Below are 22,003 nucleotides of genomic sequence, written 5' to 3'. Positions count from 1 at the left end.
CAGATTTTTCATTTTTCTGGTAATATGAACTTCTTGAAAGAGAACTGACCTCAGATCATTAGAAACCTTCAGTGTCACACTTTAAGCGCTCTTTACTCAGAAGCCCTATGACTGAGAAGAGTCACTTACATTTAGCATGGATATAATTAAACATGTTTCTGTTGAAAGGGGCATTCTCATTATGGCTAAGGACCACTTTAGAGTAAATTGAAATGGAAAGGAGGAGCATAGATGAGGTGTAGGTAGCAAGTGGTTATTTCAAGGGAGGCATAAAATGCCAAATGTGTAACAATTATATTTTACAACCTTGCATTCTAAAGACTTCATAGTATTTTATTATATAAGAAGCTTCAGCTGAAGCTTACCGAACGTTCTAGCACATACTCATTGCCCAGAAACTTTAAAGAAAAATAAAAGTCAAGCCACAATTAAAATCTGCAGAAATTTCCAGAACAAAGGAATTCAATTATCTGAAAGGCTCTACTGCTGTAAATACAAAAGGCATCAAAGTCATTTTAGTCCAATCTAAAGAAAATGTAGGGGGTGGGGCTTGGGAACCTTCTCTAATTTTAAAGTTGATTTTATGTCCAGATTAGATGAGAGCCCTCTTCCTTCTCAAACACATTATTATGTACCATCATGCCACATGGCTAGAGGCACACCAGAAAGCCATGCCTTTGTTGCAAACATGGTATAGAAGACTTCAGAATCACATGAAATTAAAGTAGGTTGTAAGCTAAGGCAGCTATATCAACGTAAGACATACTAACTTACATGATTGACTTTTACAGTGGAAAGAAAAAGCCTGTTTTCAAGCAGCCGTTATTGCCTCAATGGAAAAAAAAAAAATCAATGGAAGTGAAATGAACAAGAGATTTTGTCTGAGTTGCAGTTAATACCACTGAAGAGCTATGGATAATAAAAGGTCAACAAATAAATTAGCCAGAGTGTTATGAAATGAATGATTTGGCTTATAATTTTATTGAGTGAAAATTGTTCGCTGCCTATTAGACCAGGTAATTTTTATCTGGTGCCCCAATTCCTGTTCCGTAAGCAATAATATAGTTGTAAGAACTGTCGGTTCGATCGCGTGACCTCTGAGAAGCTGGCTAGGACAGCTGACTCCTATGATGGATAACTAAGCTTGGTCTCCACAAGGTGCCAAACCTCCCTTTCCTGCAAGGGGATCTCATAAAAGAAACATTACAGCTTGATTCATTTTACCAAAATGTTCGACTTTTCAAGTGTCAGCAGTTAAGTATAAATTGTGAAACCAGGTATTCCTGAGAAGAGTTATGACAATGGCTTTCCCCCCTCTTTTTGGTCTCCTGGCATTCTCTTCTAAATGGTGTCATGGTAATTGGTGAATGGGAGCCTGGGGTGCTTCCCGCCACAAATACAGTGAAAAATGGTGTCTGCACCCTTGTGAATATGACCTGCTTGGAGGTACAGAGCTGAACTTGGTAACCTCTGGCCGGCTCTTCTTATTCCAATTCATTGTACTGGTTTAAGACCGACGCTCTGGGTTAGGTCCTGCTGAGTGGCCTTGGAAATCGACTTTCTGATCAGGATAAAAGTCTCTGCTTAAAGAGAAGGCTATGGACAGAGGTGCCTTTTTCAGGGATAGGTTGTAAAGTCAGCACATGAAACAAAAACTGCCTAGAGTCAAAATTACCCTTGAAAATCTTTTAAGTCGCCAAGGCCTGGGCTCTTAGAAACACAAAAGCCAAAAATTAACTACTTCTGTTTCTCTTTGTCTTTGGTGTGGATTCCCTTTCCCTAGGGCAAAGCAGAATAAATGTCTAGTTTGAAAGTAGAAGGACCACTGAGTAAACAGAGAAATTTACGGCCATACCTATGTAAGTGTATGTCTATGCCTATGTGTTTGGTGCGTGTGGATGCAAATGTATGCGTGTATATTTATATTTTTGGACAACTACATATAGTTAAACTTGAATAAGTGATACATGCAGGCTGGAGCTATGTTGTACTTTAAGGATATCTAAGGGAGGCAAAAATATAGTTTGCTTTGCTTCTTAAATTGTCAAACATCATCAGTTATTATATGCACCTCCAGACAAATGATATCTGTAAATTCCCAAGGCTTTACAGATGGTCCTGAGTATAACTGCAATTAAAATCCACTGCCTCGAGACTGCTGGGGCTGTTCTTATTACTCTGATGCTTAATTGAAGTGTAACTTAGGGCTGAAAATAGTGAGTAAGGTTGAAGACCTACCTCCTAGTGTCTCTGTTTCTAAAGGCTTCAGTCTAAGAGGAGGGTTTTGGATGGTGAGGAGGTACACCTGAGTTAGCCCCTTGTTCCTCCTGTGACTTCTCCCTGAACTAATGAGTAATTATAGTCAGTGCCCCTGCCCACAGGGTGTGATGTAAAGTAGGATAAACGCGGTCACCCTCATCAAGAGCTCAGTGCTATAAAAAAGAACTCGAAAGAGGTTCCAGAATTCAGCTATAGAGTAATTGACATTACAAGTCCCGACGACAGTGACTCTGCTGCTAAAGAGAAAAAGAATTATCTCCAGTGTTTGTATGTGCATGTTTTTAATCCGTACCACCAGCGGCCACTTTTGCTTGGCTCAGCCCTTTCTGAGCTATCCTCAGTCCATGCTACCATTTCCCTCTTTCTCCACTCCCCAGCCCTGGCCAAGCTTGAGGATTTTTTTAGGACTGGATTGCAAAATTGCCTTTTTTTCCTCAAAATTCCTTTTTCTTAATCCTAGGAGGCAGTGCTTAGGGATACTAGCTCTGGGGTCCAATGTAGCTGGCTCAAATCCATGCTCTGGCACTTACTAGCATTATGAATGCATGCCTCGGTTTCCTCATCTGTAAAGCAGGGTTAATGCTAGCACCTGGCTCAGTAGACGTATGTAGTTAGTGCTTTCCTGAGCAATAGCCAGCACTAATATTGATAACCTTCACTTATTTTCCAGAGAACTCTGGCAGATCATATGCATTCTTATAGTCAATGTGCATTACCTGCCCTGAGTGCTGTTTGAGATGCAGTCTTATTGGCAAAATACTGGAAGATTCTGAACAGACTAACAGTGAGGAAGTCAGGTGAGGTAGAAAACCTGCATTTACCAGCTGCATAAGCTTGGCCTCTCTGAGCCTCAGTGTCCTCATCTTTAAAATGGGCCTGATACAATAATGATGAGTGGGATAACTTACCAAAAAACAAGTCAAAGGTAAAATAAAGAAGGGAAAATTATAGCTCTTGTGAGGATCATGGGCTTTTTAAATGAAGCTACAATCTTCTTCCCCCCAAAAATGCCTACTCCTAACCCCCACACACGGTTCTATATTCAACTTCAGGGGGTGCACAGAACAAGGCTAAACTCCCCCCACACAAGAGGCATAAGTAGAGGGGCCACCAAGCCTCTAACTTGAGCACATTATCAAAACAGGTTGTGGAATTTGCCTGTGAGGTTTCTGGCAGATACAGGGGAAAGAGGAGGAAAAGGGGCTGCATTCCATAGTTTGCATTTTTGACAAGAGAATGCAGAGACAAAAATCCTTCTTGTATTCAAGTGTGCTTTTTTCTGAGAGTTAAATATACCATATGATTGGCTTTTGTTTCTGTATTTTTGTCGGAGTCGAGTCATTTTGGTTCCTGGATAAAATGCTAACAGAGTTTCCTCAAATGACCAAAATAAATGAATGATCAAGGTGAGAGGGTAGCCAGTGTCACAGTGTGGAAGCTAAAGATGACAGGTTTTTCTTTACCCTTTTCTGAAACCCTTACTCCTCCCCTTTTCTGCTAACAGGCCATGTGGTTATGCCAAGATTTCTTATTTGTATTTTCACTGATGCAAGTGCAGGTTCTGAATCACTGATAGTCTTTGCATAAAGACTAAAACAATAAAAGCATAATTAGAATACATTGTATACAGCCGACTCCAGTTTTATTTTGCCCCAGCTCTGTATTTATGATAAATCACTAAACACGAACACTCTTTAGGGAGGGTGATTTGGGGTCTTGTCTCTCCATTGAGCAAAAACAGTGCCTGTGACTGGAGTCTGAATTTCAATTCTGCAAGTGTACAGTTGAACTGAATAATATTTGGCACAATGCAGTGCACAACCGAGCCACTAAATGGCTGATTTACTAAATTATTATTAGATGAGCCCTTGCTGTTCCAAATGAAAGTGCAGTCACTGTCTTCCTTCATGGTGTGCTCAAATTGTTCTGTGTTTAAATATTCAGCATGAGGCTAATGTGAACTGATGAACTGAGACTATAAACATTCACTTTCAATACAGATAGAGCGACAGAGATGCAACATATCATGTGGCCCGCGGAGGTGAAAATGATTTATATTTAAGGATGTTGCTGCCTACTTCCATTACTTTAAGGTACTCTTAATTAGCCCAGTGTTGGAAATGACTAATTCCCATGTACAGGAAGAGCAGACTCATGGAGGCTGAGATTTTTTCACATGCCAGTGAAGGAGAAGCGACCATAAATGATTGGCTGCCTGTGTGGTCCAGAATCTTGAGTTTCATTTGTGGCAGGCTGCGCAGCACCAGCCGAGTATAACACGTCTGCTGGAAGAACTATGGTTTTCGACAGTTGATGTTTTTGTTTTTTTTTTTCTAGAGCCTCCCAAAGGGTCTCTAGTCCATCCTCACTACCATCCATCCCTCTGCAATCCACATCCCTTCCGATTCAGGTCTACCACAGGGCCACCCTGGCACCTCTCCCCATCTCACCAGCTTCTTTACTGACACCTGCTGGAATGGAGACTAATCCTTTGCTCCTTGGAAGAATATAACCCTTCTTCCCTCCTCCCCTTTGAGGGCAGTTATAGGCAAGCACTTAAAATACTGTGATCACTTACAGTAGATTAGAATTTTTTATTGGTGCCGTGTTGCCATAACAACATGAAGACAGCAGATGACTTAAGCTAAGCTTGCAAAGCAAAAGGCTGCTCATCTGGCAGTTAAAATGAATACAGTTCATTTCACAAGTTTCCCATATGGACTCTTAGTGTATGGTAATGAGGAGACCATATGGTGAGAGAAAATGCACTGAGAACAATTGGGTTCCACTGGCTGAGTGGGAAGTTGGGAGAGAAAACCCGGGTGAGAGATTCTGGTGTGTGTGCTCTCTGGGTTCAAGGTTTGCTTGAGGTTTGTTTTGGTTTTGGTTTGGGATGGTTGTTTTCCATAGGGGTTTTGCGTTCCTTAATCCGCTCCTTAATATGTCGGCTGTGCAAAATGACAAACATCTTGCAAATTTTGCAATATCATTCATCACAAACTGTCAGCAGTGTTTGCAAATCTGACTTGCAAGATCTTTTAAATGTGTTGTTCTTAAAAGGCAACAGTACTAAGTTTTTAGACAAAGTGCAGGAAAATTTAAGCACTTCTGACAAGCAGAAACATTAACAGTAATCATTTTTAAAACACTCGCATCTTTTGCCTGCATGTTTAGCTGTAAATAATGCTAGAATGTATAAAAGCTTTAAAGTAAAAATGTAATAAAAACTTTTTATTATGTTTCATAAAGGATAAAAAAAATGCCGTGAGCCACGTGTACGCGTTATCTATACACGTGTACGTATAGAGATGGATCACCCCCCCTCCTTACTACTAACCAGATTGGAGACCTGGGAGGACAGCTTGAAAAAGGCTCTAAAGTCAATTCTGTACTATACATGCTTCATAAAAGATGAATATAAATGCATTAGTTAGACACGGTGAGCTAAATTAGAAGGTCAGGCAGGGCTGGGAGGGCTGAAAAATCACACAGCCAATGAGTGTAATTACTCTTTTTTAAGTCTATTAAGTGGTGTTGCTCTATCAAGGCTCAGGGGTATAGGACATGAAGAACAAGATAAAGTAATGTGTATTTATTACTCCCACTGGATCAATTTACCAGATATTTTCAGCTCCATAAAGCAAAATACACAAATTCCGCCTTTGTTACTTTTCTCAAACTGCTTTCTTTTCTCTAAAAGAGGGACTGGCTCTCACAGAAAAGACCATTTGCCCCGTGGAGGTCCCCACGCCAGCCCCTCTCAGTGGGGGAATGAGAGAAAGCTGCCAAGAGTTTAAGAGGATAGGGGTGAGGTGTAGGCGAGGGACAGGGGACAGGAGCCAGTCACCTCAAGACAGGATTATTTGGCTTTCCAGATCTGAAGGCAAAGTGGGAATGCAGCCACGCAGTAACCGTGAGGCGGTCAAGCCCAAGGACTCACATTTTCATTTTCCCACTGGCTAGCTGTGAGGTCGTGGCAAGTCGCCGGCCATCTGGAACTCTGAGTCCTGTGGAATGGGGAGCAGCCACCTTGCAGGGACTGGAGCCCCTCCGTGTGCTGAAGTCAGGCTAGCTGCCGGAGAGGCCCCTTTGCCGACATCTTCTCCCTAACGCCCAACAGCAACACTGCGGGGCCATGGCATGAAGAAGGAGCAACAGGCTGGAGAGGCCACGTCACTGCACAGAGCGGTGGATCTGGTTTTCAAGCTCCATGTGTGTCTGGGCGGAGAGCCCACTCTCTCGGCCTCTGTGCTCTTCGAGCACCTTGAGGAGGCAGTGCTGGGCGCAGCAGAGGCGTGACGGAGCACCACCCGCGCCCTGGGACCCAGCGCCAACACACGCAAGGCCGCGAGGCCCTGCCCACTCTGCCCGCCTCGGTGCTCCTGCTGACTGACCACTCGGGAAGACAACTTGTAGTCAACTGGAAGGGGATGGAGACACCTCTGGCCTTCAAAACAGAGAGAACTCCAGGCCCAGTGTTTCTGGAATGCATCATGCAGGCCAGCGTCTCACAGTCTCTGACTGACCGCAGTCCCCAACCCCTCACCTCTACACTAGCCGCAGAGTCAACCTTCACCCCAAAGTCCATCACATGTTCCTCTCCCTCCTGCCAGGCTCCAGAGAGGGAGGCGAGTCCGAATGAAACAGAACAGAATGCATCCATTTAAAATCATAGCCCACCCTTCTCCCTGTGCAGATGAAAAAGGAAACCAAAACACACCCGGGCTTAGGATAATTACAGTATTTGAAATTTGTGCATACGGCCACTATCACTATTGGTGACTTTCAGGGACAGCATGATTTACAGAGAAGGATCCAGCTTGCTCCTGATTTCTCATTTGGTAAATGGGAATGATGTCTGCTTTCTCGACTTCTCTCATAAGACGGGCTCCAAGAAAACAAAGCATGCACAAGTTCTTTGAAAAAGCACGAGCCGGTAGACAAAGGCATATTATTATGGAAAGCCGTCTGCTTGGGCTTTGGAGCAGTTTCATTTGACAGAATATGTGGGTGGTTGTATGAATCTAGCTTTGTCTATTCACAAACACATGGGTTTAATAAAGTGCAGTTTGTTTTTTAAGGTGTGTGGTCCATGGCTCACTGACTCTCCTGTTTGACAAACACTGACCATGATTCTAAGAAAGGCAGAGCCCATTTTTATCCCTCTAACAATGGACAGCAGGAGTATAAATCTCCCAAGCGCACAGGAATACCTCAAGCTGGCTCCATCCGCCACTTCCTGACCCTGCTCTTGAACTCTCACTCCACCTTAACATTCGGAGCCAGGAGGACAGCCCCTCTGATCTGAGTCACACACAGAGCTTCCTGGGGTGGGCTCCAGCCAGAGCCCTTGCACAGTCCGGTGGCTAGATGCAGGCGGCCGAGTGTTTCCTTAACACACAAATCCATTGTGTCCTGATGACTCCTCCCAAACCCAGGAAAAGAGGACTGGGAATTCCACCATCGGGCCACCAGGGATGAAGTGACACGTACCCGTGCTGTTTGCTCACCATTTCTGAATGTGATGTGCGACTGTAAAAATGTCTTTTTAAAAGTACATGAAACCCAGCCCTATATTCCTGTTTCTTTTTCTTCTTTATGAATAAGAAAAGTACTTCCTGACTTCTTTAGACCTCAACCTTTAAGCCAGATTTATCTTCTGTTTTTTGATCAATATTTACTGAGAGGCAATGGTGAGCCAGAGAACAGTGCTGGAGGGCACCTGCAGGAGTACCTCTTTGTATCCTTATGTGATCCCCATGAAGTCAGCACGATTATTGTCCCTACTTTATAGATGAAGAAACTGAGGCACAGAAGATAAATCACCCGTGCAACTGCTCACACGATTAGATTTCCTGCTCTGCAGAGATTGGATGGAAGAGCCCTCCGAAGCAACAATGCCGCTCAACTGGCAAATAATTGTAGCTACCTTTTGTTGAGTGCTCAATAAGTGGTTTTTAAAATAACGGTCAGAAAAGGTAGAAAATATTCCCATCTCCATTTGATAAAGAAGGAAACTGAGGCACAGAGAGGTACAGAATCTTGGAGGAAAAAAAATAATTTTGACCCCAGTTACATAGCTAGTAAGTGCCCTTGCTCTGAGTCTCACACCTGCCAATCTGATTCTCAAGTCCCTTTAGCAGATTCTAGAGACATGAAATGCCAAATGTAAAGTCCCTAAATGGAAAGTAAGAAAAATCTGGCATTGTGGCCATGCCTTCTTTCTACCACTGAGGCACCTAAGGCACTGACCGTTAGGTGAACACATGTCACTTACATCACTGCACTATAAAATTACCAATTACAGTCCCACAGGAAATGCATGGGAGTTAGGTTCTTGCTGAACAGGGGAACTTAAAAGTAAATCTCTCCAAGGCACATCTACACTCAAGACAGAGATTGCTGTTCACTATTACTATTAGATTATTTAATTGCTCCCCAAGATTATGTCAGGGTAAAAGAGAAGGATGTGTAGAATGGAGGCCCACTTCAAAGACAAGGATATGAACAGACTGACACATCATATGATTTCTTCCTCTGCAGTGAGTTTTTACTGAGGTGAAGAGCACCGGGCAGAAGGCTGTGCTGGGAAGCTGAAGGTTGAGAGTGAAGGCTGTGTGGTTCTAGCCCCAGGTCTGGGCAGAGAAGAGCCGCTCTTGTTGGGCACAGTTCTTCTCTCTGGTCAGGTAGTGTCCTCCCCTCCCCTACTGGCTCCTCTCATCTCTGCGTCAGGTGGGGGGACACCCTTCTCCTGGGAAAGGCCTATTATCACAGGTGGCTCTGCTGTCCAGGGCACCAGGCTCACAGGGAGGATGTGATGATAAACTGATCCCCCAAAGAAGTCTGCTGAGCTAGGAATGCCAACTTCATTTTTGTAAGTGTTTTATGCAGAGAAACAGACTTAGAAAGGACGTATCTCTAGCCTTACTCTGGCAAGGAGAGCACCCCTCATCTACTCATTTAATTTATAATCATTTTCATTTATGTAGTAAATGAAACTTCATTTTACTGTCAGTAAATGGTGAATGGTAGTCCCACTAATTCTGTACTTTGAACTTCTTTGGCATTTAACTCTTCTCTACTCTGAGTCCTCGCAGAACTTGGGTTGTACCTTAAATGTACCTAACACTTCCCATTGTCATTGGTCATGTATGATGAGCTCTCTGCCACAAGGCCCACGGTCCTCGGACACAGAGATGGGGCACTGCCAACACTGCCAACAGGTACAGAAGAGAAGTCAATACATGTAAACTTCCTACCTTCTGTGTTGGCAACTAACAACGCACTGCTGCATGACGGGTATCACTCTGTCCTGAATTTTGGTTTAATTTCGCACATGTTTGTACTGTATTTCCAGTTAAGTAGGATGCCTCTGGTGGTAAGAGGCTCTGTCTTATTTGTCCAGTTGCAAGATCTGCCAATATGTTTCTTTTGAGCTCTAGCTGCACCGGGGATAAGTATAAATCCTCACATAGTAGAAAGGCAGTGTTCTTTTTCCTCTTGAGAGTTGGTGTGATGCAGTGATTAATAACCTGGACTTTGGAGCCAGGCTGTATAGGTTTGAAGCTCAGTTTAGCAATTTACATGCTATGTGACCTTGGGCAAATGATTTAACCTGTCTTTGCTTGATTATTTTCTTCTCTAAAATAAAGGTAACAGTACCAACCTTAGAGGGTTTTTGAAAGGAAGAAATGACATAATATATGTAAAAATAAGTATAACACTACCTGGCACATAAATGCTTGCTACTTTTGGTATTGTTTACCTTAGAGTACCACGCACACAAAGCACACAAATATTGAGTTGTTAATCTATGAACTAATTTTTATCAATAGCAAAGTTTTCTGCTCATTGCTTAAGCCCAAGTATCCAGAGACTAAAACCCAAAAAAAGAGGTATCCTGACCTTTGGCAAACGCTCAGGGTCGCCAGGGTGCCGAGGAATGACCTTCTGTAACCTCTGAAAACCATAATCGATGGTGGGTTCGTTGAGCGCTGCAATGAAGAAGTCAAACGATTAGAACAATTTCAGGAAATAAAACAGACCATAACACTGATGGTGTGGAATTTTAATTTATACTTTTGAAGTCGAGCATGAGATGATCAGATGCACCATCCCCTTGCTGAACATTTCCACCATCTACTTGTGCTATTTACCATGGTGGGCAGGGACTCACTCAAAAGAACATTAATAGCAGGCCCCAGACTCTGTTCTTCTGGCCAAATTCTATATTCCTTACATAATCAAAAACAGAAAGTAAAATGGCATTTGATGTGAAGTTTTAGGATTCACTAGTTAGAAGCTCAGGTCAAAACACTCAAGGGCTTGTCTGAGCGTGTCTATAGATTATAAACAGCAGGAGAATGACAAGTACTTGCTTAACTGAGAAATGTCTAGTAGACCTCAGCAGATATATCTCAGTGCCTCTATGGCCATTAAGCCCGCAAGAATGTGGTGAGAGGCAGGGAGACAGGATCTTCTCGGCATAGAAAGCTGAGTCTACCCTTGGATAGAGTCTGCAAGTTGATAGGTGTTGAAAATACCCTTGATACAACACCCTCACATCTAAAATGACAGACTCATTCACCAACATCAATATTATTTCAGGAAGAAGACCAGCCTCTGTGGAGCACTAGCTTAGAGCAGCTGGGTCTCCAAGAAAAATTCTTAAAAAGACTAGAAGAAGAGCAAACCTGTAATAATATTTGGAGACAATGGGCCTTACTGTACCCATACTGCCTACACTCTCTTCCAAAGCAGCCTTAAATTAAATGTGATACGAAGTGGACTCTGGTCTATAATTTTCAAAATTTCTTCCCAAGATACAAAATATCTTCAGCCTTCCTCATCTGACCAGGAAAAGATGGCAGCTCTGTCCTCTACCCACATCCCCCAATATCCTTTAAGTAAGAGATGGGTGGGTGAGTGGGTGTTTTTCTTCTTTTCTTTTTTAGTGTAACTAATGTTTTCAACCACATTTTTTCTCCCATACCGAGTAAAAAGTCTTTGTAGTTCTGACATTTAGCTATACATTAGAAAACAAGTTGCTACATGCTTTACTTAAAATGCATTTCCATTAACCTAAATTTTAAAAGTAAGATTCATACTACTACTAACTTTAAAAAACTGTATTAAATTCAAATAGGTCCCAAGGCTAATGGAAGCAATTTGTATACCAACCCAAACTGACTGGCCCACTTTTCAAAATACAGGTATGATAATCTTGTGGTTTTAAAAGGACATTTAAATTGAAAGACTGTGAATTTAGTACATAATTATACCAATAGAACCCTTTAACTTGTCAACTTGTAAATCTAAAAGGCTATCAATCATTTCTAAAGAGGAAATAAACCTTAAAATTCCTTGATTGACAGTGCTTACTTTTTATGTAAGGAAAAAAAAAAATGGAAAAAAAAAAAAAAAAGCTGCGTAAAGTGGCCAGAAATCCATTTACAAAAGTACATTGTTTTACACAGGTGAGTAAAAAGCCAATAATTACACCACCAAAAGACACATAAATCAGAGTAAGTACTTTTTCCTCACTTGTATATTTTCTAAGTTGGAGTGAACTTCAGGTAACTTTTTATTGAAAAGATATTTTCCCAAATGCAATGCTTATTGAAGTTGCTAAGAGAGTAGCATTTTCATTTAAGACAATGTAATCATTTTTGCAAATATGAGATTTAGACATCTTGTCCCCCCCCTTCCCCCGCTTCTAAACAGTAAACTTTCAACCTGTCTCTTGTGGAAATTAACTAAAATTATACCCAGGTGTACCAAATCTCTCTATCTATACTAGTATATGAGTTAAGGCACAATATTTATTATTCCTCCCATTTTATGAATTACTTTCTAAACCCTTGAGAAGAATTCTTTTTTCAAATTAGACGTGTAGAGAAAAAGCCATAGAACTCTATGCAGGGAAGCTGTTACTCGTAAAACCCACAGTATTTAATCAAGAAATGCATGAAAGGGACAGGAATGGGCACCCAAGTTTAAGTTATGTATCACATCCATCCCCCACCCATAATACTAATTGCCATCAAAGATGTCTAACCATAAAAATAGCTTTAGACAATTAAATGTATCATTTTAATATCTGGAGACATAATTCAGCATCCTGAAAATTCTAATTCTTAGTTTTATTTTTCAGTCTAAGCCACCAATAAAACTTGAATTGTTGACCTGCTCCTTTGATTGTTTGCATATTGAATTAATTCCTACTGTGTCAAGAAACCCATGGTTGTTAAATGAATGACTGTGTGACGTATGGGGGGAGGATGTGTTTCTCTGTCCATCCAGCCAACTCACAGCAGAATGACCAACACTATTATCTGCAATTAAAAGAACCAATTCAAATATCTATATGGAACTAATAGCTAAAGAGCTGAGGAGAAATCATTCTGCTGCCACAAAGAGTAATTGAGTTAGATATATTAAACCCATTATTCAAAGGAAAATAAGCATCCACTGTATGGGAGTATACTATGTGAGGGGAAATATTTCAGATAGTAAGACAAAGGCTTTTAATTTATTTCCCATGCCTTTATGATCTGCTCTACACTCATACTTTTAAATACATTAACCTGCCCCTAATTCAGGTATTGAATAATACAATGGCATGGTCCAGTGCTGTAGACAAAGATAGCACAAAAAATATGCAAGACAAAGCTTATTGTCTTCAATTCAAAGGTGTCTGATGGTTTCTCTGATTGCTTTGACTAGAGGACAAAAACTGATCCCTGAGTGAGAAGGTCCATCTGATAAAAACTGTTACTTAAAAAACAAAAAAGAAAAAAACTGAAAACAGATGAAATGTCTAGGGAGCAGGATGGTTAAATCATGGCATACCCATGGAATGGAATATGATGCAGTCCTCAAAAGCAATACCATGGTGGGGGGGGGGATATTTACTGACTTATAATATATTGCTATGTTAACAAGCAGATTACAAGAACATATGTATAATACGGTTACTTTTTAGAAAATGAACATACATAGAATAAAAAAGTGTCTGTGTATAAACTGCTTAACAGTAGTTATTTCTAAAAAAGTGGATCTTAAAGTGCTTTTCTTCCTTTTCTTTGTGTTGTGTATTCTCTGAGTTTTCCACAATGAACATATATTACTTTTATAATCGGAGGGAAAGGTTAAGAGCAAGAGATTGTTGCTGAGATGGAATTTGACCTCCTTGTATAAAGTAATGACATAAGAAACTATGCCTTAAAAGGGGTCTGTATACCCTTTAATAACCTTGCATAGGTTATTACAGACCATAAGAAAAATAAGTAGTATACTTTTGGCCAGTTGTATAAATATGTGACTATTCATAAACTCTCTGAAAATCAACAGAGAGGGTAACGAGGAGGAATCATAAAGAATGGTATATTTATTTCATCAGTGGGGGTAGTTGTACCTTAGGGACATACGTCTACTCTGCAAGAATGTAATATAAAGTTAATCCTTCAACAAAGTGACCTCATTGTATTCAAGCACAGGGCTCAGGGGGCACCAGTAGAAATGGGACTAATCAATTTTTCCCCTTAAAACTTGGGACAATTCCGAGAATCTAGTAGAGAAAGAAAAAAACTTAATTGAGCATAATTAACCACAAATAAAGAAGCATGAGCATCTCAGGTTGAAAAAAGAAAAAAACGGATGAAGCTATAAACTACAAAAGGAATGTAAGGTTGAGAGAGCATTATGTGACTCTTCTTCCAAACACCTAGGCCACAGTCTGAAAAGGGCTGCAAAGGGTGTCATCCTAAACCAGGCAGGGACAGTAGCACAATAAGGGAAGCTCAGAGCTTTAGAAAAATCTGTAATCCCAAATTTAAAAAGGCCCAATTTTTAAATCATCAGAATAGAATGGGAGCCATGTAGGCATTTGAAAAATTCCACAAGATGGTAAATTCTCCATTGATTCAATCATCATTTTTAGTGCTTACCATGTGTCCAGATGGCATTTGTAGGAATTAACTGTTTTGTGTCACAACACCAAAAGCCCTGGAAAAGAAACTTCCTGAAAGGTATATGTAATCCAACCCCAGAAGAGGGATGAATTACTCTGTAGAGTTGGAACGCAGCTTCCTTACATTCAGAAGTGTACCCTCTTGCCTTCCTGAGGCTTAGATGGTGGGTCACCACCTCTGCTCCCATTTTGTAGGAAGCCTTCCCTAGGGTCACACTACACTTCATAGGACACATGGATTTAAGGGCAATCAGAGTATTGAGGAGCCACAGACATTTGAATTCAAGATGTTTTCCACTGTCCTGTTTAAACTTGGAGATAGATACATGTTAGCTGAGTAAGCTCAGTTGGCCCCCACAGAGCTGTGTACATATGCTACAGTAAGTCTGGAACTTTCCTACAAATGCACAGAAACCAAGAGCAAATGTTTCTACACAGGGAAGCAAGCTTGCAGGGCAGATGTATCAGCTGAGAGTCCTCTCCCTCATAGCTGTATGTTACTGGGGAGTGGAAGTTGGTAGAAAGCAGGTGATATATGCATGGGCATATATATATAAATGATATATTGGCATTTCAGGGACATCCAACTCATTACTTTTCAAAGAGTAAAAGCTAATTAAGTGGTTAAAAAAATCAGGGGTGCCTGGGTGGCCTGGGTGGCTCAGTCAGTTAAGCATCCAACTCTTGATTTCAGCTCAGGTCATGATCTCAGAACCCTGAGGTTGAGCCCCACGTTGGGCTCTGCACTCAGCCGGGTGTCTGCTTAAGATTCTCTGCCCCTTCCCTCTATCCCTTTCCTTTCCCCTCCCTGGCATGCTCCCGTGCATGCTCTCGCCCACTCTCTCTCTCTAAAATAAATAAATAAATCTTAAAAAAAATTCAAACCCCTAGATCTGGCCTTATGTTGGAATTGCTTATCAGGGTTTTGGGTACTTTCTCAATCTCATAATCTCAGACTCCCCCAAAGGAAACCAGTAACTTTCTATGCAGCACCAATCTAGGCAGAGCCCTTCTCTGGGCTTCAACTGAGGTCCTGGTCAGGACAGAACAGCTCTGGTTATACAAAACTATTGTTTGCAGCGTCCAAAAGTCCATGCAACATGACATGCTATATGCAAAGAACATTTAAAATAATACGACGCGATTTTATGCACTAATACTAATGAAAAGAGTATAAAATCCATTCAGAACATCTAGTAATGCGTAAATCCTAGCTAAATATATATGCCATTTGTGGCCTTTCCAAGCCTTTAGTCTTTTTTTTTTTTAATCCACTTCACAAACACATCAAATAAGGAAATTCTCTTTAAGGGGATTTATTTGCAAATTAAAATCATGTAGTCAAGAAGGATGCATTCTCAGTTATGAAAATGGATTTTTCTCTTTTCAGAGTTTCTTTTTAGAGAAATCACTCCTCCATCCTCTTTAACTTCTCGAATACGTATTCCTGGAAACAATGGAAATGAGGGGCTGGAGAGCTGTGTTCCCAAATAGCGCAGGAAAAGCGCTTTCGGTGCCATTCCAATGTTAGCGCGCAGAGTTCCCCTGTTTTTATAGCTCAGCAACTCACTGCAGCGCTTTAACATATTTCTGGGGTTTTAATTTCCTTTTTTTAATGGTTGTGTGACATGATGTCATTTTGACTGGAAATAAAAAGAAATGCAGATATTAGGAAGGTAATATTTATATTCTATTGCCATTTAATGTCCAAACAAATATCTAGACTCTATGCCAAGTAATAAATAAAACCTCATAGCAGAGGCAATGATAAAACCAGCACCTGGGTCTCCAAGCTTCCCTGGTGACTACTCTATATTTGAACTAAAGGAGTAACAGCGGAGCATTTCCCTTCAAGGCAGATCCATTCTGGGCATGAGAGTTATTACATATGTGTTAGGCGAGCCTTTTCGTTCCATAATGACCCCATTTTTCCCTCAGTCACTAAATTAACAACCAGAGGTAAACAATAAAACAGCAAGTTATCTTCACAAACCTATCTTTAAGACTGACTTTAAAATATATAAACCGAAAAATCAACCACAAGCCTAAACAAGAGCCAGAAATATGGTTAATGGAGAAATTTGTTGCATTTCCAGCCACTTGGATATTTCATTATCTTCCTAGATGTTTAGTGCGTGAACGGTATTCTGGGATGCATTCCCTTAGAAACCTAAAACCAAATCCCTTGCAAGTGGAGCCCTGCTTCCAGTGTGAAATGCTTGTACACCCCAGGGCCCTGCCTCAGGAGCCAGTGAGGCTCAGGAGAGGTTTGGGAAGAGGCTCGTTGAACTGCAGAAGGCTGTCACTGAACCAGAAGGGTGCCAGAATGAAGCCAACATGGGCAGAATTTACCAACATAAGAAGCCAAAGGAAAATTTCTAAATTGGATTTGAACAGTGCCCTGACTTCTTATTTGTAGTCTTCAAACTTCTGGATGTGTGGCAACAACTTTGAGATTCAAAAATCAAGTGAAGGAATTACTACCTCTCTCTACCTAAGGTGCAGTCAGCAGTACCAGGTGGCCTGTGTGACTAAGTCCTCTTTACAAGGGGTGGAGCCCGGGGGAGCATGCAAGGCACAGACCGGAGAGAGAAAGTGATCTGGAAAGAGGATCGGAGCCCAGGATGTTGGAGCACAGGGGCTCTTGGAGAAAGAGAGGGAAGACCATGAGGACTGTCAGTTGGAATACAAAGAACCCATGTACATTTGGAAATTAATAACTCTTCCAGAAGCAAAAGCAATCAAGAGCAGGAAAAAAGTTAAGAGTGACTTGCTTTTGTTTTTTAAAATGGAAACAATTTTACTGTTTCTCTAAATCTAAAACAAATACATTCTTATTGTATAAAAAAACACAAAAGAAACACAAAGAGGAAAAAAGCCATGTAATACCCCTATTCATATATAATCATTATTTATATTAGTATATATGCTTTCAGACATTTTCACAATACTGTTTTATATAAATATAGGTTATATACATATTTATAGCCACCTCATTCTTTTTAAGGGTCGTAACATACTGCATTATATAGATGGCCATAATTTCTGTAACAAATCCCCTGTTAATGAGGATGTATGCTTCCCCCCTGCCACCAAATTTTCAGATTTAAGAAGTGCTGTAATGAACAACACTCAGGAGAAATTCTTGGATAAAAGAATATGCATATTTCAAGTCTTTTGATACCTATGCTTCCTAAGTATCCTTTACCAAATGTATACCAATTTATACTTTGATGTGTTAAAACTAATTTTTAAGATTTTTGCATCCTAAAACTCATGTATTCTCTAAGTTATAAGGACCTCTGAAGATTTTTAATAGATAGTAACAATCATAAAGATTACTTGTTGAGGTGTCAGTTTATACCTGAGGTCATATAAGACCCTTTTCCCAGTAATATCAAGTGCTTAATAGACATTATCTCAGTGATTCCTTCGATATGCTGTCACACACATATCAAAAATCATTACTCTCAATTCTAAGGTGAGAAACTGAGGCACAGACCGTGCTGGCTTTGTATAAATCAGAACAAAATCCTCACTGCTTTACTTACTCTTCCAGGAGGGCTCTTTATTTTAATACTGATGAATCCCAATTTGCAACATATTGACAAGTTCTGTTCACACATTGATGAAATGGCTTCTTTTTCATTAAGTATCTGTGAAACAGAGACTCACCCTGAGGAAGAATCCTGGTGCCCAGACTCCTGACTTCGTGCAGGAGAACAAGCCACTCAGCCTGCCTTCTTTACTTAAAGCTCACCATCAATAAGCACAGACCTTTTGGGGGGAGGTCACCCTGGTATTTTGAACTTTCCCCACAAATGATCAAGAAACTCTGTTTTCTGTCAGGTCTGAGTTGGGCTCTCAAAGGCTGATTTGTCTTTGGGGGAAAAGAGAACACAGAACCCTGTTGAGCTACATTAAACCCACTTATTTCCTATCACAACCGATTGGTATTTTCTAGACGATCCTTGGTGAGAAGTCACTGGCAGAAGTGGAGCATCTCTTCATAAACAGACCCCTTTCTTGCCCTGGAGGGTTACACTCTATCTAAAGCGGGAAGTAGGGGAACATACATATAGTTGATGAGAAAAGTTGCCCCTGTTATTGCATATGATGTGATCTGAACAGCTTGGCCTTTCAGGAGCCTTAATTTAGATTTCCAAATTTGATACAAGTTTAAAACTAAAATTAAATCCCTCCAGCAAAAAGAAGCTTAAAGATCTTCATGATTTTTTTTTTCTGGCCTTTCCATCTTTTTCACTTTAGAATTAAAAAAAAAAATTGCATCATTTATGATTAGGTCTCAAAGCCAGATCTGCTCATTTGAACTAGAAGAGAAGGATGATTTTCGCTGTGTAATGGATGACGGTGTTTAAATGTTGAAAGCCAACACAGTCCGTCTTTCTTAGCATTTAAGGATAAATCCATAATTTTCTTCCCCACTGGCATATATTCTGATATAACAAGAGTAATATTCCTTCTATAATTGTTCTTCAGATTTTTTCCCAAAGAATTTTGACAATAACTGTTATCGAGGGGGTAAAATCACCCAGCCTGTCTGATAAACATGTTTCTTTGCGTTCCCACCCCAACGACTGCTTGACACCGTACTTTTATCATCCAGTGTGTGTTCAGAATGAGCTTAGAACAGCAATTGCCGGGAATAGGCAGGCGATAAACCGCATTGATTTAACACATCTTGTTTTCAATCATGCTTGGATTTTCTGAGCACGCATTTTTCCTGTACTCTGGCTTGTAGCTTTTATCTGACGAGCTGATCCCTTTTCACTGGAAAATGAAAAGGTCGCACAATAAGACACGGTTTACTGGAACTTGAACACGCACCAGGGAAAGTATTTTAGATAAATACTGTCAGACACAGCGGAGCTGAATTTCAACAACACAACTGCTAAACAACAATACTTATTACTCTCCTAGAACAAGCTACCAGTAACTTATGGCTCTCAGCAGGGAACAGCACCAAGTCCAGACTCCAAAGCGAAGAAACCCTTCGCTGAGCCCCGCGCTAACCAAGCACAGAGTTCTGGGCTGAGGTCCTACTTGTGATTGTTAATATCATGGTTTTATGAGACAACTCGAAAAACTACTCCCACTGTTCACAGAGCTGTTTCCTCTAAACCAGTAGACAGGTTTCAGAAGAGCTGGATAATGAAGTTATTATAGCAGGACTCTGTAGACAGATTGAGAGGGGGAAAAAAGTCCCAAGAAAAGTGAAATAAAAGTGACTCCAAATAATCCATTAATTCCACTAATAAGACAGGAAAGTACTTGTAACTGGGATTAGGGATTAGAGGATTAACTAATTATTTGGTAATATTTTAATAAGGCAAAGAGCACTCCTAACAAGTATGTTATGTAGAGAACTACAGTGGCTTTGCAGATAAGCCTAGACATTATTATCAGCCTAACCTCCAACTAAATGGCATCTTGATATAAAATAAATGAAGTCAACCCTTTTCAGTACTGACCCACCTATACGATTATTATTGCTGTGTATCATTAGCTTTAGAATCAGCCAGAAATTCTCCTCTACCTGAACGGGAGTCAGAACCCTTTTCTTTTTAGCCTTAACACACATTCTCATTGTATCTTTATTCATTATCTACTCCAAAGATGTTCAAATTTTCTCCATTTACAGTACCTTGGGTAGCTCAGCAATCTTTTCACAGTGCCTGTAAGCAAAAAGAAATGCCCAACAGCTCTGTTTATTAACTACTTAGGTCCAAACAGCCTAATATTTATGTCCTAATAACATAGTAGCCATTTGAAAAAAAAAAAAAACAAAAAACAAAGAAATTGGAGGAAAAAATAATATAGTAATATTTTTCTTTCATTCTAAGATAATCACAACTATTTTCTAATGGGATACATGCGTTCCTGTTGAGCACTGCATAACTTCTCAAATCTTGGAATAAGATTGTATACTACCACCCTCTTTTCTCTTCTGCATTAATGTTTACATGAGACTTCCTTCTGATCCCAGTAATTGCTGGTAACTCAGCTTTGCAAAGCCACGACACCATCAAAAGAAATGCAGTGCGATCCAATGTTAAGATATGTATTATCTTGAACTAGTAATTTGTGTGGTATCCAACAGACTTCGTGTTACCTGTTTCTCTCAAATTTAAAATATCCCATGGCACCCCTGTAATGCTAAGATACAAGGATCAATTGTATCCATCTATGTGTGTCTTTTCTTCTAATAATAATTATTATAACAGCAACATCAGCTAAACACCTCCTAAGAATTTACTAAGTGCCAAGGACTTTACATGGATTAACCTATCTAATCTTTATCACAACCCTGAAGCAAATAACTCGTTATTCCCATTGCACAGAGAAGGAAACTGAGACTCACAGGAGTTAAGGAGCTTGCCCAAGTCCACAGAACTGAGGAGTGAAAAACCAGGGATTCAAACCCAGGCAGTCTGACTCCGAAGCCCTGCTCTTAACCTCTTTGCTAGATCAGACAAGTCAGGACAACAAAGAAGACTCCAGAACTTTAAAATTTTGGCCTCCAGGACTTTTCCTATTCTTTTCTTGCTCCCCGTATCCCTTCCGATCTGCAATATGTTCTAGTCCTTTCCTTTGTCTTAACATATATCCCGTAGAAACCTTTGTCACCTACTCCAGACTTCATTTGACTTCCATTTCTCTAACAGCACACTCTTCTTCCCGTTGTTCCAACCCTTTTGGAGTGAACACAGCTAGATTTGCATCCAGGCTACCTCACTGATCAGTAATGTGCCCTTTAGAAAAGCCACTTACTGTCTTTAAGTCTTCCTTATCTATAAAGGGAAGATTTGATGTGGTGCTATTTGTACATATGCTAAGCACATAATAAATACTCAAAGGCAGTTATTATTACTATTAATAGAATACGTGCCATGTACTAGAAATAGGGGCAGATGTGGGGAACACAGGATTAATTAGACTATTTATGTATTCCCCACTCTCAAGGAACTCCAGAATCTAGGGGTGCAAAAAGACACAAACAGATTTCAAAAACAATGTGATAAATAAGATGCAGTATTCTAGGAGAACATCAAGTATGTTTCACTTGTCCCTGGGGTTCAACTTTCTTCCCCCACTTACACTAATTTGAAATTATAGTTCAAAGACTTCCACCACCTCTAATTCTCAGATATTACTCTAAAATAGAGCTCTACCTGGAATAGGACACAACTGTTTTAAAACAACATAAATCCTGTGACCAGATGGAACAAAAAAAGGTAGGAAACACCTAATTAAGATGGGATTCTTTCCCAGACTTGGGATATGTTACATTGTTTAATTCAATAAAATTGGATTCTTGCTGTATATAAGGTTGTATGATTAAGAAGATGAAAAGAAAGAGAATTACAACGCAGGTCAAATTTCCTGTGCATCCCCAGCTAGGGATGATTCGGTTGGAAAAACTCTTCTAGGCAACACGATGTACCCTTGAGGAGTGCATAATCCAGTGGGGAACCAGGCCTGTATGTAATTGGCACAGAAGAAGGAAAAAAATAATTCTCTGTAGTGGAGTCAGGGACACATTTACCAAAGAAGTCATATTTGAGCCAGATGTATAAGGATAAATAGAATTTTTCTACAAAAACGAGTGGGAAAAGCATCCCAGGCAAAAGGAACAACATGAGCAAAGGCACAGAGCTATAAAAGGACACAATGTGTTCTCATAAGGTTGGATAATCCAGTTTTGGGAGAGCATAGCTTATACACTGGGAG

General features: G+C 40.4%; 1 protein-coding gene across 3 annotated transcripts in view; it reads right to left on the bottom strand.

The window, feature by feature from the left end:
- The window catches only part of EBF1 (EBF transcription factor 1), a 392,876-nt gene that overhangs the window by 23,305 nt on the left and 347,568 nt on the right, over positions 1-22,003 (bottom strand). For all 3 annotated transcript variants that reach the window (XM_028106687.2, XM_028106689.2, XM_028106688.2), the window contains exon 11: positions 10,186-10,274. In XM_028106687.2, coding sequence (XP_027962488.1) covers positions 10,186-10,274 — 89 coding nt within the window. The remainder of the gene's footprint in view (positions 1-10,185; positions 10,275-22,003) is intronic.

The sequence above is a fragment of the Eumetopias jubatus genome, unplaced genomic scaffold, assembly GCF_037043125.1.
Source record: "Eumetopias jubatus isolate StellerSeaLion01/CBP00866 unplaced genomic scaffold, mEumJub1_p1.0 scaffold_5, whole genome shotgun sequence".
Classification (NCBI taxonomy): domain Eukaryota; kingdom Metazoa; phylum Chordata; class Mammalia; order Carnivora; family Otariidae; genus Eumetopias; species Eumetopias jubatus.
Note: the sequence above shows the minus strand (reverse complement) of the source record. Positions and strands in the feature narration are given on the sequence as shown.